The 14,898-nt window shown below is 53.7% G+C and overlaps 2 protein-coding genes across 2 annotated transcripts in view; both read left to right on the forward strand.

The window, feature by feature from the left end:
* Positions 1–8,203, forward strand: part of DCUN1D2 (defective in cullin neddylation 1 domain containing 2) — a 38,022-nt gene extending 29,819 nt beyond the window's left edge. The window contains 3 exon segments of the mRNA XM_021696022.1: positions 3,424–3,506; positions 5,044–5,140; positions 6,276–8,203. Of these exon segments, the coding sequence (XP_021551697.1) occupies positions 3,424–3,506; positions 5,044–5,140; positions 6,276–6,355 (260 nt within the window). The 3' untranslated portion in view covers positions 6,356–8,203.
* Positions 8,204–9,850: 1,647 nt separating this feature from the next.
* ADPRHL1 (ADP-ribosylhydrolase like 1) overlaps positions 9,851–14,898 on the forward strand; it is a 21,629-nt gene continuing 16,581 nt past the window's right edge. The window contains exons 1-2 of the mRNA XM_021696019.1: positions 9,851–10,064; positions 14,296–14,460. Of these exons, the coding sequence (XP_021551694.1) occupies positions 9,851–10,064; positions 14,296–14,460 (379 nt within the window). The remainder of the gene's footprint in view (positions 10,065–14,295; positions 14,461–14,898) is intronic.

Raw genomic sequence — 14,898 nt, forward strand, 5'->3', positions numbered from 1 at the left:
CGGGGACAGACACCTGTGGGGAAGGACACCTGTGGGGACAGACACCTATGGGGACAGATACCTGCGGGGACGGACACCTGTGGGGACAGCTATGGGGACAGACACGGGACGGACATCTGCGGGGATGGACACCTGCGGGGACGGACACCTGTGGGGACGGACATCTATAGGGACAGACACCTGTGGGGACAGACACCTATAGGGACGGACACCTGTGGGGACGGACACCTGCAGGGAAGGACACCTGCGGGGATGGACACCTGTGGGGATAGATACCTGTGGGGACAGACACCTGTGGGGACAGACACCTGCGGGGAAGGACACCTGAGAGGGCATGGAACTGCCAGGAAGCAACAGCCTCTTCAGGAAATCAGATTATTCAAGTACATTACCCTGCATTTAGAAGTTTTTTGTTGTTGTTGTTGTTTTTTTTAAGATTTTATTTATTTATTTGACAGAGACATAGCGAGAGAGGGAACACAAGCAGGGGGAGTGGGAGAGGGAGAAGCAGGCTTCCCGCAGAGCAGGGAGCCCGATGCGGGGCTTGATCCCAGGACCCTGGGACCATTACCTGAGCCGAAGGCAGCCACTTAACGACTGAGCCACCCAGGCGCCCCACATTTAGAAGTTTTTTGAAGGCTTTAAAAAAAACAAGCCAGATGAATAATTTTAGGATTACATACCCAAAGCAGAACAATTGCTTTTACAATTTACAAAGCATATTATGTGGTCTGTCTCCTGAAGGATTAAATACAGAATTTTTTTTAAAAAAGATTTTATTTATTTGAGAGAGGGTGAGAGAGCACAAGCAGGGGGAGCAGGAGAGGGAGAGGGAGAAGCAGACTCTCCACTGAGCAGGGAGCCCGATGTGGGGCTCAATCCCAGGATCCTGGGATCAGGACCTGAGCTGAAGGCAGACGCTTAACCATCTGAGCCACCCAGGCGCCCTGGAGGATTAAATATAAAGAGATTGGTACAGGTGTTCCTATAGTTCCTAGAAAAAAACGTGGATAGCAGTCAAAAAGGTTGATCAAGAAAAGAAAGATTTTTTCTTCATTTCCTTCCAGTTTGTGTGTCTGTTTATATGTATATGTTAGAATTCTGTGGATTGTATTGTTTTCTGGGTGATTATTCTTTAGCCTGTCCTTAACTGATGGTCACTCTAAGAGAGAAGGTAGTTAAAGTTACGTGACTCTTTGTTCTAACGTCAGAAACGTAGCGTTGTTTCATATTGGCTAGAATCTAGAATCAGTTGGTTTTGAGAAATCTTGACTTTCGAGGAAGTGAAGTTTCATGATAGTTAGCTAATTTTTATATCTGCCCCCAAATCCTTTTTTGACAGAAGGGACATCTTCATTATGTAATTATAAGTGGAGCATCAGAAACCAATTTTAACAAGTAATCCCTTCCTCTAAACATTTTCTTCCTCAGGAGATAAGACTTCCCAGAGGTTACCGGAAGAGAGCTGTCATCTTCTGTTCATAGCTGTTCCATAGTTACTATCCCTGCTCTAAGTTCTGTCATTTGGGGTGTTTTTATTGTTGCTGTTATCTTGCAAATGGCTAAGTCCATGAAGACCATGTTAAACATTTTTACACAGATAATACTAAACATGGAAAATGTATACTTTTACTTTTAGTCACAAACATGCGAATCAGGAACTTGGAAGAAAGGTTTGTAGGACCAGACTAACCCAAAATACCTAGATTAAATGTCTGCCATACAACTTGATTCCTCTTTCCTCCCCAGGTTCACCCCCATTTCTCGGGGTGGGACTTGTCACCTTGAAGCTGAGTTGAGTGTAGATCTCAGTTAACGTTCCTTTGAAGTCACAAGGATGTAGACTTAACGGGACAAGATGCTTATCTCTGCGTTAGACCGCGCGGCAGGCGAGGGTTAGCGAGCCATCCCATCCATCCCATATGGTCAGTCCTGCAGACTTCCTGACCGTCTCTTTCTCATTAAGACTCCAGCGTATTTAAGGGCGCCTGGGTGGCTCAGTCTTTGGGCGTCTGCCTTCGGCTCGGGTCATGATCCCAGGGTCCTGGGATCGAGCCCCGCATTGGGCTCCCTGCTCTGTGGGGAGCCTGCTTCTCCCTCTCCCACTCCCCCTGCTTGTGTTCCCTTTCTCGCTGTGTCTCTCTCTGTCAAATAAATAAATAAAATCTTTAAAAAAAAAAAAAGACTCCAGCGTATTTAAGACTGAGAAAGTCTGTAACAGACTTTAAACAGGGAGAATATAGGCATTTTATTTAAAGTTGGTGCTACTCATACTTCGCTTTGCTTATGCAGTTTTCCTGGAAATCTCAGGTTACAGCTCTATTTTTTTTTAAGTTTTATTTAAGTAATCTCTGCACCCCACATGGGGCTCAAACTCACAGCCCTGAGATCAAGAGTTGTATGCTCTACCGACTGAGCCAGCCAGGTGCCCCTACAGAGCTACTTTAATCATTTGTCCAAGTGGGACCAACCAAGAATTAGATGAAAATTTTCTGAAAAGTGGTTCATTGGATATTTTGCATTTAAAAGAATCTATTACCTTAAGAATTTATTTGTCTTGTTTTTCACGTTAGCCCATCCCGACACATGTATGTAAACATGTGATTAGGAAATTGTTTTATTATAACTGTTCTTTTATTGTCTGAAACTGGTGAGCACTTGGGATTAAAGCACATGATTAAAAGTTGTCAATTTTAACAAGCAAACTCAGCTCAGCCTCTTAGTATACTTGCTATGTCAAGCATACAGAAGGAAATAGATATTAAACTTACAGTAAGCAAAGAATGAGTCAGTATTCCAAAAATTATGGCTTAGGATAGTATTCTCATGCAGTCCTAAAACTCAGCGACCCCATTCCATAAGACATCATCTTCCCCCTGGCCCTAAAGTGAGGGTCTGTGTCGGGGAAGGTGGAGGATGTTGACTCTGACAAATACCCAGTCTAGATTCTAAGTGTCCTTCTGTCAGTGGATGTTCTCTCTCTAGCCATGGTCTTGAGAAATGTGGAGCCCTGATAGTGCATGTAGAGTCTGACTCTTCCCGCTCCCGTGGTGGCAAATGGCAGGTCCACTTGGAGAGCACCGATAATAAATGATGTGCACAAATTGTATCCAGATTGGTTCAGTCAGGTTTGAAGAAAGCCTGACGCGTACGAAAATGAGAGTCTGCCACACTGATGTTAATGAAGGGATAATCATTTACATGTCTGAATCACAACTGCCTAGATCCCCAGAGTTACAAGATTAGATTACACACAATTTCAGGAACACCTGTGTAAGGGTTAGGCTTCATCTGACTCTTGGGTAAGAGTGCTGAGTTTTATTGATTTAAGTGAATTGAGTGTGTGCTAGGAAGTGGTCACGTTTTGGGCAGTGGAAAAAGAAATTGGGATTTATTAACTGCTCTTTCTCTCTTTTTTGCCAGATTTAGAAATGGCTGTTGCATACTGGAATTTAGTATTATCTGGAAGGTTTAAATTTTTAGATCTTTGGAATACCTTCTTACTGGTAAGTGTCCTCCGGCTTCTTGCTGTGTGTGCCCAGTGTGATGGGGTCAGCAGATTACGAGACTGTGTATTCTGACCGAGGCGTTCCGTACGGGCGGTGGGTCGTGGGGGTTCCGTACGGTGGCCACACGGCAGAGCTCCAAGCAGGGCCGTCCTGAGGCCAATGTCTGAAGCAGCTCAGGGAGCCACACACAGAACCCCCAGCTAGGCTTTCAGATGCCCTGCAGACCTGGGCCGTCATCCATCCGCCACCTTTTCTGAGGAACTCAAACTAATTCTGTGCTTCCTCTGAGAAACTTGGAATTCCTGAAGAAAGCACCAGTCACACATGTCCTGGACGTTGATCCTGGCCCCGGACTGTGGATTGTATCCCGGTGTCCAGTGCGCTCATAGTCTGACACACTTTTAAACGTGTTTACGATGTTCAGAAGGAAAAAGGAGGGCTTAGCTGGCCCCTTGGGAGAGTCTGTGCGTGCCGGCGACGGGCCTCTGAGTGGTGCTGGGCCTTCGTGGTGGGGCGGCCCCTCCTTGCCGGGAGTCAGGGAGTGGGTGTTACGTGTGGAGCCTGGGGTCTCGCTGCAGAACAGTCGCATGATGTCGGTGTGCCCAGACCCAGCATGTCGCTCCCTCCATGAACGTGTGAGGGGTGCCTTCTCACGGCACAGACCGCGGCCTGGCTGAGGCCCATCCTCCCTCGGGGGGCCCGTGTGTATAGGGGCCTCCTTGAAGCGGCGTGGGAGAGCCGAGACGCCCATCGCATTTCCTCTGCTCCGCCACTTAGTAGTTTGGGGCCGGCGACCTCAGTTGCAGACGTTCCCAGAGATGGGACGGCACCCCCACAGCAGCACCTTGGGAACCCCCCAGAGCCCTAAACAGGAGAGCGGGTGAAAACTCAGTAGAACGCTCCCAGACACAGTGACCACAGCTGAGTCCAGGCCCACTGTTGAGCGGGAGAAAGCTGCTGCATGTCCTGGGGTAGCTAGATAAATGCACAAGGACAGGCTGAGCGTGGTGCATGGTCCCTTGAGGAGGGTGCACTGTGCTAGGAGGGCGGGGCAGGAGAGGACCGTGGCCGCCAGGACTGCGGGGGGGAGCCTTCCGCGAGGTGGCGCATCCCAGCACGGACATGCGATGTTTTCCACATGTTTGGTAGATCTCAGGTATTGAATCACATGTTTTTAGACCATCACCCCATCCTAGTATGGAAAGAAATAAATTGTGTCCAAATGCAGTTTGCCTGTTCGTCCTGCATTGTGTCTGAATCAGTGGGGGTTAGGTAGAGATTTGAAGTGCTGCCCTCGTATTTGAAACAGATTATAATCTTGGTATTTTAAATAAGTCTACTTTTCCATATTTGCATGTTGGCATTATGTAGCTCCTAAGATTTATCCGGAAGCCTCTTACTGTTCTAACGTCCAGCAGTGTGAGTGGTGGTTCTTAGTCCACATCAGATTGCAGACTGAGCCAACTAGACAGTGGGACGCCAGAGGTCACGTCTGTTTCTCAAGTCTGGTGGGTTTTTTTCTCTTATGTATTAGGAGCATCACAAAAGATCAATCCCAAGGGACACTTGGAACCTTCTGCTAGATTTTGGAAATATGATTGCAGATGATATGTCTAACTATGACGAAGAAGGTACGGGAAGTCCTGGTGCTTCAGATGGTGGCCAGAAACGCTGACGCGCAGGCTGCCTCTCTCTGCCCCGGGGTGCAGGACGGTGCTGACCAGCTCCAGCCGACTGCGGGCCGCCCCCTCAGGGCAGTGGGGGTAATGGCCGTAATAATAGTTACCCCTTTAGTGTCTGTCAACTGCACAAAAGAGAAGTAGGGCTTCAAGATGTAGCTTCAATCCAGAGGAGAGTGTCCCCTAAACTAAAGCATTTCCCAGGTGGCCATGCACAGAGGTGTTTGGGAGCCGCCACCCCAGGTACACGATCCTGTGTGACCCCCTGTCATGCTACTGACGTCGGCCTGAAGATTCCAGCTGGTGCTTGACGTAAACGTAGTCACATATCTGTGGTCTATCCCCCCAGCTATCTCAGGCCAGCCGCTCAGGGAGCATTTGCGTGCCCGCCGCCTGGGGCGCTGGGCCACGGTAGGGAAGGAGGCTCCGTCTCGGCCCGCTGGCCGTGTGCTTCCTCCATGCCCAGCCTGGAGGCCACCCCCTGGGGCCGCGTCTCACCTCCCTGCTCTTGGCGCTGGCGAGTGAGGGCTCACCGACCCGGCGTGCGTGTCTGTGTGTGTCCTCCGCGCTGGGCATGGAGCAGGGTGTGAGTGAACGGGCGGGTGGTTGACCCTAGACAGGCCCCGCTCCTGGGAGCTTAGCTACGGCGGTGAGACGGGGCTCATCCGCGGAGAAGGAGCCAGCCACTTACAGTGAGTGTGCGTCTGGCCGGCGGGGGTGTCCCAGGTTCTTGGGTGGTCTGGGCCACTTGGGAGTGTGGGGGTGGCCTGGGCTGGAGGGGAAAGGCCCCAGGGGGAAAAGGAAGGGCGCCGGGCGGCCAGGAGGCTGAGTTCCGCAGGGAGGACAGGGGGCCCTGCAGCCAGCCAGCCCCGCCTGCCCTGTTGTTAGAGGCCGTGTCTGCTCGAGCGGGTCTGGCCAGAGCTGGAGAAATGGGTTTCACTGGCCAATTCCTTCAGAGAAACAGGCTGGGAAACTCACCTGAGTTCTTGCAGTACAGACACTGACTGTGAGGAGAATGCTCTGAATACAAAAATATTACTCTAAACTGTTGATTTCTTAAAATACCTGTGTGTTTGCTTCCCCGTAGGAGCATGGCCTGTTCTCATAGATGATTTCGTGGAGTACGCGCGGCCGGTCGTCACGGGCACTAAGCGCAGCCCTTTCTAGGCAGAAAAGTCAGATGCTGAGAGGAAGGGCCTCCTGCAAGGGGATGCTCGGTCGGTCACTGTGCCTCTGTCGCTGGCCCTGGCAGTCGCCCTCAGCCAGCCGGGCGCTGGAATGACCTCCCCCTGCTACAGAAAGGGCTGAGTTGGACGCCGGAAGGAGCTCCTCAGAAGACACTGCTTCGGGATGCCTGGGGGTGGCTATTACTTTAGATTTCTGCTTGATTTTTATTATACTTGTGACAAAGTAACGCAGAGCATGCCGTTTAATTCATGATGTACGGTGATTGCCAGCAGTGACCACAGCTCCTGCCGGGGCACCTTGTAATTCCGCTTAAAAAACAGTCTTTGTGTCCTCGGCAGGACGCTGTGTTTGTCTGCAAGTCAAAGCTGGTATCCTTATGCCCTCCAGAACATCTGACGCGGATTCGAACATTTGATAAACTTGTGCCAGGAATTCGAGGTTTCTATTTTCTGAATTATCAAATACCTAGATTTATTAGATCCATTTTTAATTCCCTGTTGATGTTCACGTGAAAGTCATTCCGTGGTTCTCGGTGGAGGTGGTTTGCGAGGTGATGGCACGTGTGGGCTGTGACCCCAGGGGCGTTATTGCAAACTGATGACAAGTCGCGGGTCTTTTCCTTCCAATGTCATTTGAATGAGCTTCCTAAAAAATTTTGTAAAGTATGTTTTTTTAAAAAATGTATTTTATTACATTTAAAAGGACATTTTTCCATGCAAAGTATTTCTTTTACAAGCAAAGGGTTACAGATTTAAAAGCCATGTGAGTTGGTTCCTTCCAGCATCTGAGAGGCCTGTCGCCCGCCCTCCGGCTGTGTGCATGGTTGCATACATCTCGTTGCCCAAAACACCCGCGGGAAAACCTTCACCTCGTTTCCACCTGAAGCCCATGCTCGTCACGTTGCTGTCGGATTCTTCCAGTGTTTGCTAGCTGCAGAGGACCGTCCAGCGAGGCCCAGAACCTGCCCTCCGAGCATGGGAGGCAAGTGTTCTTCACCTGCGATGCCACCTGCTTTCCGTCTGGAAAAAGCTGCGTGTTCTAAAAAGCACCGTGTGGACCCTACCTCATGCATGAAAAGATCTTCATGTCACAAGTGTGCCTGCTGCCGGCCCGCAGCCCTGTGTATGAGACAAGACGAGTTGGGGTCACTTCACGGGAGAGAGGAAGCTCGCTTTGGATTTTCTGTACATGGACAGTGTGCCTGAAATGTGTGCTTGAGTTGACTTTCACAAACGTGGTTCTGAGTTTCCGGAAGCATCCGTGCCCAATGGGGGGGTTTTTGCATACTTGCTGTGTGTGAACTATGTATGCTTTTGGAAAGGAGTCTTTCAAAGAGACAGCAGGCTGTGGAGGGCAGGAAAGGGGGCCTGAGGCTGGGACACCACGGTCGGGGCTGGGGCGGCCCCAGCCCGCTCTCCTGGGCCTGTGCTTCCACGGCCGCAAAGGGACAAACAAGGCTGTCTCCGCCTGCGAGCCTGGGGTTCTAAGAGAGCGCTTACTTTGTAGAATAAAAACCTCCACAATTTTAGCACATCCTTCGCGGCCTCGTGGCTTCCTGCCATGGAAGTGTTCTGCTCAGACAAGGCTGCGGAGCTTGGGTAATCTCCCACAAATCCTGGAGGTCTGTAGCACCTGTTCGTTCTTAAGATTCAGAGTTACAGCAGGGGAGGCTCCGTGCAGCTGTTTATCAATAGATAACAGAACCTTAGTGGTTGGACAAAGGCTCTTCAAAAAACCGTGGGTTTCTTTTTCTTCTCTTCTGTATATTTAAGGCATGCATGCTATGAAAGTGCTAAGAGCTTCGGAAACATCAAAATAAATTATTTTCTCTGGTGTGGTGGTGTTCTCCCAGTTCTGTCCTCGGCTGCTCAGATGCTGGGTGCCACGGGACCCGCAGGACCACAGCCCCCCCGGCCGGCGCTCTCCTTTCCATCACCACAGAGTGTGCTCACTAAATGTGGTTGTTTCCATGTGAAAATTAGAGGTTTTCCTTGAGCTGATGGGCATCATATACCAGAACACACTGAAATGCAAACTGTAAATATATTGAGAATACACAAACCACCCAAATATAATAGGCTTAGTAAAGACACGGAGCGCCTGCCAGGAATTTCTGGAAGAGATGGGACCCCGTCTTCCCATGCTGGGGCGTGTGCGGCACTCCGGCCCTCGGACTCCAGGCTGCGAGGGGGGCTCCAGGCGCACAGCAGGGCTCCATGAATGCTCCCCCACGGGGTGGGGGGTGCCCACGCCGGCTGGACGGCGTGGAGCTGCTCCTGGCCACTTCATGAAAGGTTTCCACGGCCTCAGCCAGCAGAAGAAATGAGCCACAGACCACCTCTTCCTCCAAGTAGCTGTTCAAATGATGCTCTTCCACCCGCGTTGGGTGGTTGCCTGAGTGGAGGGTCTGTCTTGTCCCCCTGGATGGGGCGCGCACAGGCCTCACCCCACAGGACTCTGCTGGTTGGAAGACTATTCCAGAGCCTCCTTGTAGCAAGTACTGATTGAACACCTCCTGTGCTCAAGTGCACCTCAGTATCTGGTTATTAGTGAAAGAAATACTATTCTTATCAGCCATGATTCTCAGATCCAGGTGTGATGGGTCCCACTTCTGGTCTGATGAGTGGCCAGGTCCCGCGGGCCCATGGCGGGCGGGGACACTGCTTCCTAACTCCCGACTTCCACCCCAGAGCCTGGTTTGCTCATCCGCACCCCGGCCTCCTCTGCGCGGATCTGGGGATGTCTGCGTGCAGCCTGCGGTCCAGAGCCCGGCCCCAGGAGAGCCCACTCCCGCTGCATGGACGGGGAGTGAGCCCCACACCACACAGAAGCTAGAGCAGCTCCTCTCCTTGGCCCCGTGTTTTTCCTAGGTTTTCTGCCAGGCAGTGTGTAATCAAAAAGGTTTTCCAAAAAGTAAAACCGTGCATGGAATGAATGAAACTCAACGTTCTGCTGAGAGAGAAGTCGGGCCCAAAGGCCACAGAGTCTACATTCCATTTACTTGAAATGCGAGAGAAGACCGAGCTGTCGGGGCAGAGGGCACAGGAGCAGGTGCCTGGGAGGGGGGCAGCCGCCGGGCCTGCCTGCGGCTCGGCCGTGTGGACTCCACCCTGAAGCTTCAGGAATGTGCACGCGTCTTCAGAACGCTGGCAAGGGCTCAGTGCTTAGAGGTCATGGCTCTGCAGGGAGCGGCCGCAGCTGTTGGGGACGCTGACTAAGCCCCCAGCTCCTCGGCTCCGAACTGGTGCCTGAGCTGACGCGGGAGGGAGGGACGCCGTCCACGTGGCTCCCCGGCCGGCGCGGGAGCAGAGGGGGCCAGGGAGGTTCTCATTGGTGCTGCCCGCCGGCGGAGACAGACGAGGCGTGCCGGCCGTTCCAGAGTTCCTGAGAGCGGCACGATGAGCACGGCAGAGGTCGGTTGGACGCACTGAAGGCCGCTGCCGCGAAGCCAAGGGCCAGAGGAACGGCCTCGCCATGGAGAAGTTCAAGGCTGCCATGCTGCTGGGGGCCGTGGGGGACGCGCTCGGGCACAGAAACGCCCACAAGGACAGCAGTGCCTTGGGCAGGAAGGTCCAGGAGGGGCCGCAGACAAGCGGGGGCCTGGACCACCTGCTCCTCTCCCCAGAGACGTGGCCCGTGAGCGACAACACCATCATGCACCTGACGACGGCCGGGGCCCTGACCACAGGTGAGCCGCCCCCCCCCCCCCCCCCCCCCCCCCCCCGCACCAGCGCCCCTTCGCGCGGCCCCTACGGGTCGTGTCACTGCCTGTCTGCCGTCAGCCTCCGAAATGTGACTCTTGGTTCCTGTCTGTAAACGTGTCTCCAGAGTGAAACCACTTGAATCTCTCACTTTGGGGCTGTTTGGGGAGGGCGTTCCACCTTTCACGGCAGACAGTAAGCCTCCGATTTTTTTTCAAAAGAATAGAAAATAATAAGCCCGTTTGAAATTTGGACCCATTAAGATAATATTGTTTGGGGATTACTTCTAAATCCCGATGAATTTGAGTCAAAACGCCATCTCCCAAAATAGGATTCAGATATCTGCTTAAACAGAGCGCGTCCTGGGGAGATGCGGTGAATCTGGGGGGACCGGGGCGGGGAGGGAGCAGGTGGACGGCAGGACCGCGTGTTTGCTCGACTTGCAGATAAGCGCGGCTTCCCCACAAGGCTCAGGCTACCAGCCTGTGCGTGCTATCAGTGAGCGGCTGCAAAGTGAACGTCCGGGGTGACCATGAGGCAATGAGGCCCGGCCTCGGGCTCGCGCCGTGGGCTCGCTCAGCTTAGCTCTGTGCTCATCCTGCAGGAATGCTGGCCGCGCCGCGGCCGTTCCAAAATAACCCAGGCGAGGGCTGGGGCACACAGATAAGATAGCGTCGTGGCGCGTTGAGTGGTGGGGCGCCTCTCTGAGTCTACACAACCGTGACATCCGAGTATTTCTAGTTTCTCGTGTTCTCAGGCTAACCGAAGCAGGGACGCCCGCCCGCCGGCCCCAAGACCCTGCCGGCGTGCGTGTCTCCCAGAGCAGAGCCCTGCGTGTTTGGGCTGCACGCAGCTGGTCCTTGCTTCCTCCATGGTGTCTGTGGCCGGGCACGTGTGCTCGGTCCCCCATGTCCTGCGCTCGTCTCTTTGGTGAGGGCAGAGTGTACGGCGTGTCTGCAGTCGCCAGCCGACCAGGACCTGCTCTCTGAGATTAGATTAAGCCCTCTTGACAGAAATAGAACAGAATCTGCCCCAATGTGAAATGTGGGAGGACAGGGGTGTTTGGGGCATTGTTTCCAAGCAGACACGTGCCCCCCGCCTCCGGCCGTGGGCAGGGGGGCCGCTGTGCCCTCAGCACCGTCTGGCCCGCCAGCCTTGAGGGGACGCTGGTGAAGACCGCCCCTGACTCTGAGCCTCCAGGAGCTCAGCAGGCATATTTTTTTCCAAGTCACTAAAAATCTAAGTTGAAATTTTATTTAAATGTAGTTGTCAAACAGCTGGATCTTTTTTCAATAAATAGCAAATTGTTGGGGCACCTGGGTGGCTCAGTTGTTCAGCGTCTGCCTTTGGCTCAGGTCATGATCCCAGGGTCCTGGGATCGAGCCCCGCATCGGGCTCCCTGCTCAGCGGGAGGCCTGCTTCTCCCTCTCCCGCTCCCCCTGCTTGTGTTCCCTCTCTCACTGTGTCTCTCTGTCAAATAAGTAAAATCTTTATTAAAAAATAGCAAATTGTAGCCTATAAAGGGGCCTCTGAGCCCCGTTCGCGGGGACCACCAGCCCTGGTTGCTCTGACCCTGCCCGTGTCCTCGTCTGACCCTCACATCACCCTGAGGGTTGACATCGTTATTACAGCCCGTCCAGACACAGGCACGCACAGAGAGGGGTCGGGTAGCCGGTGCGATGCCCCACAGCCACGGCGTGAGCAGGGACAGGACCAGATAACTCGCTTCCAACACACCAGCTCCTCAGCGCCGTCCCGACCGCCTGCCGTCAGTGGCCACACAGGGACCTCGAGGATCCTGACGGACGGTGGTTCTTCACCACTTTTCCCAAAGACCCGCAGACTTCCATCAAGTGGGTTGGCATTTTCAAGTGCGGCCCTCTGTTCCGTGCTGTGAGGGCGTGGGGTCCTGCTGTTGTGAGGGAGATGCCGGGTCATGGACAGCCCGCGTGACCTCCTACTTTGGGCCGTATCTCTGGCACATGCAGAATTGGACGAGATCAGATCCTGGCCCTGGAAGCGGTATCCTGTACCCCATAGGCCGGTGGGCAATCCAGTCTCCACAGGGTGCCCCGCATGCTCACTGCACACACCACAGGCTGGTGTGTGTGTGGCCCTGTGCCCGTCGCCCAAGGATGGGGAGGGGGCTCCGCCTTGGGGGCCCTGGGGCCTGGTGTTCCCTGGCCCTAAAACTCATGAGCTTGCTTTCCCTCCTGCCCTTTGGGATGTTGATGCCTTCGTCACAGGGTTAGGTGAGATTAAGTGGGGCAGTGCGTGCACGCAATCAATTATTAAGGGAAGATGGCTCATGGCAATGTAGTTAATGCCTGTCTTTCTAAGTGTCCTGGTCTGAGGGTCAGCAGCTCCATCTGCCGTGGCCACACAGGAGGAGTGGGGGCGTGAGCCCACTGGGGACCACGGCAGGTGCCACGGGCGTGTCCTACCTGCAGAGGAACGTGGGCCTGGCCCACATGTGAGCAGACCAAGCCTGTCCAGACTCACCCTCTCTCTTCCTCCATCACTGGCTCCCTGATGGTAACAGCATTTTGAAAAGTTGACATTTTTACTACAAAGCAAGTTGATAAGGGTAGTGTGCCTTTTCTTTATGGTGACATTGGTTGGGAGACATGTCTCTGAGGAGATTGGGTGGGAAGGCGGAGAAGAATGGGCTGGAAAGCCATGTCACAAAGTGGAGAAACTCTGACAAGGGGTCCGCGGCATTGCAGGTTTGGAAAATCCACTTCTACTTTGAATTTTAACCTGAAACAAACAGAAGACTGTTTGTTGCCATTTTGTTTTTAAGGAGGTTTTTTTCTTTTTCTTTGAGAAGGATGTGATTCCAGACCAAAATGAATTATTTGAGGGACTCTGGAAAGGCCAGGCTTGCTAACCCGGATCGAGCTAAGACAGGCGCTTGTAAGGGAGGTGCTGGTTCCCCAGGGTCAGGATGACCCCCGCGGCTGCGAGCCCCGCCAAGCCCACTCCTCCCGCCCCTGGGTGGGCCACACACTCTCCATCCCCACTCAGACCCGGGCCACGCATGGTGCGTCCCACAGGATGCCCGCCATGTGGAGCTGGGGACAGAAGGACTGAGGACCGAGTCCTGCTTCCAGAGCTTCAGGGCCCGAGGGCCCACCGGCCCTGATGGTGGCAGGAACCACGGCTCCAGTCCCAAGCAGGGAGAGACTTGGCGAGTGCACCTGTCTCCCTCACCCCGACGTGGGAGTCCGGCCCTGGGGTGGCCGAGAGGGGGCTCCCTCCTTCCGTCCTCCCCTCTCACACACCCCCCAAAAGTTGGGGTATGCGCCCCACGCAAAAGAGGGCAGTCCTGGCTCTTGAGGCCAGCCCAAAGGCCTGAAATGCAGTTTGTGTACAGAATGAGTTTGCTGGTGGCTGTGAAAGTCACATTGGCACCCTCCACCTGCCCAGCTGGCCCAGCACAGCGGCCCCTCCACCACCTGGCCCTGCTCTCTGATGGAACAAGGCAAATGGGACCCCACATTTGGACTTTGTGGCCTCCATCCACCACGCTGCACATTTATTTGATGACAGCAATGCTCAGGCCTTGCACTCGAACTCCGTTTACCATCATCTCTGGCCTCAGGCAAGTGGCATAACCCACTGAGCCTTACCTGTAACCCCAACACGACAAGACTGGCTGTGTTGGGGGGGCGCCTGCAACCATCTAGGGGCAGTGCCCCCCAGGCAGCAGGTGGACAGTGCCTTAGCTCCTCTGCCCTCCACGTCCCTGAGCCTCGAGGGACTTGAGACCACGCTTGTCCCCAGGATGCCGTCCCACACTGGGTGCGGTTTGGGACAAACTGGGTCTGCACTGGCTGCTTCACAGGAGGGAGAAGGCAGATGGAAGTGCAGGGGTTCAGCTCCCTGTGTGGAGACACGGGCTTGTGAAACCCCAAGGAAGAGGCAGATCTCAGGCCGGTTTGTCCTCATGTGGATAGAACTGTTGGCAGGAGATGGAGGACTGTGGGTTTTGTCTAGATTCTCCTGTGTAACCAGAATGAAAAGCACAATCACAAACTGTAATATCTGAATTCTACGTACAATCTAGAGTGAACTGCACGTCTCTAGGGAGCCAGGACTGTGGGAGGTGGGTCGCCAGAAGCTTTCTCCTCTTCTACCCACATGGGGACACGGAGCTTCCTGCCACCCCGGGGGCTTCCTGCTCGGTCTGACCCCGTCCTCCTCTTTCCTCCCCAGACTACTGGTGCCTGGACGACCTGTACCGGGAGATGGTGAGACGCTACGTGGAAGTCCTTGAGAAGCTTCCGGAACATTGGGCAGATCCAGCTACCCTGGAAGGCTGCTCGCAGCTGAAGCCGGATAACTACCTCCTCGCCTGGCACACACCTTTCAACGAGAAGGGTCAGGGAATGCTTTCTTGCCCCCGTAAAGTGCGTGCTGGACAGCCGCCTGGACACTAACCTGTGTGCCGTCTGCTAACCAGCAGCACTGCAGGTTTGCGCAGCAGAGAGGGACGGGCTGGGGCCCCTTTGGGCCACAGCGTGCCGCCCAGCTGTCTGCTCGACACCAACCCTGGGTTCATCTTAAGGAATACTTTGGACTGCTTTCCCTTTAAGTTTGTATTTTGCCAAAGAGTCAGGAAAACATATACTAGCAACATAAAGGTTTGTCTCTAGGATGTGTTCAGAGGTGACATACGCAGTCAAAGTCTCTGCCTCCATAGCATCTGCTCCTGGGTCCTAGACCTACCCCTCTAGGTTTATAGAGGATGAACTTGCCCCTTGGGGTTTCTACTGAGGATGGACCCCCTTGGGGTTTCTACTGAGGATGGACCCCCCC

The sequence above is a fragment of the Neomonachus schauinslandi genome, chromosome 3 (assembly GCF_002201575.2).
Source record: "Neomonachus schauinslandi chromosome 3, ASM220157v2, whole genome shotgun sequence".
Lineage (NCBI taxonomy): Eukaryota > Metazoa > Chordata > Mammalia > Carnivora > Phocidae > Neomonachus > Neomonachus schauinslandi.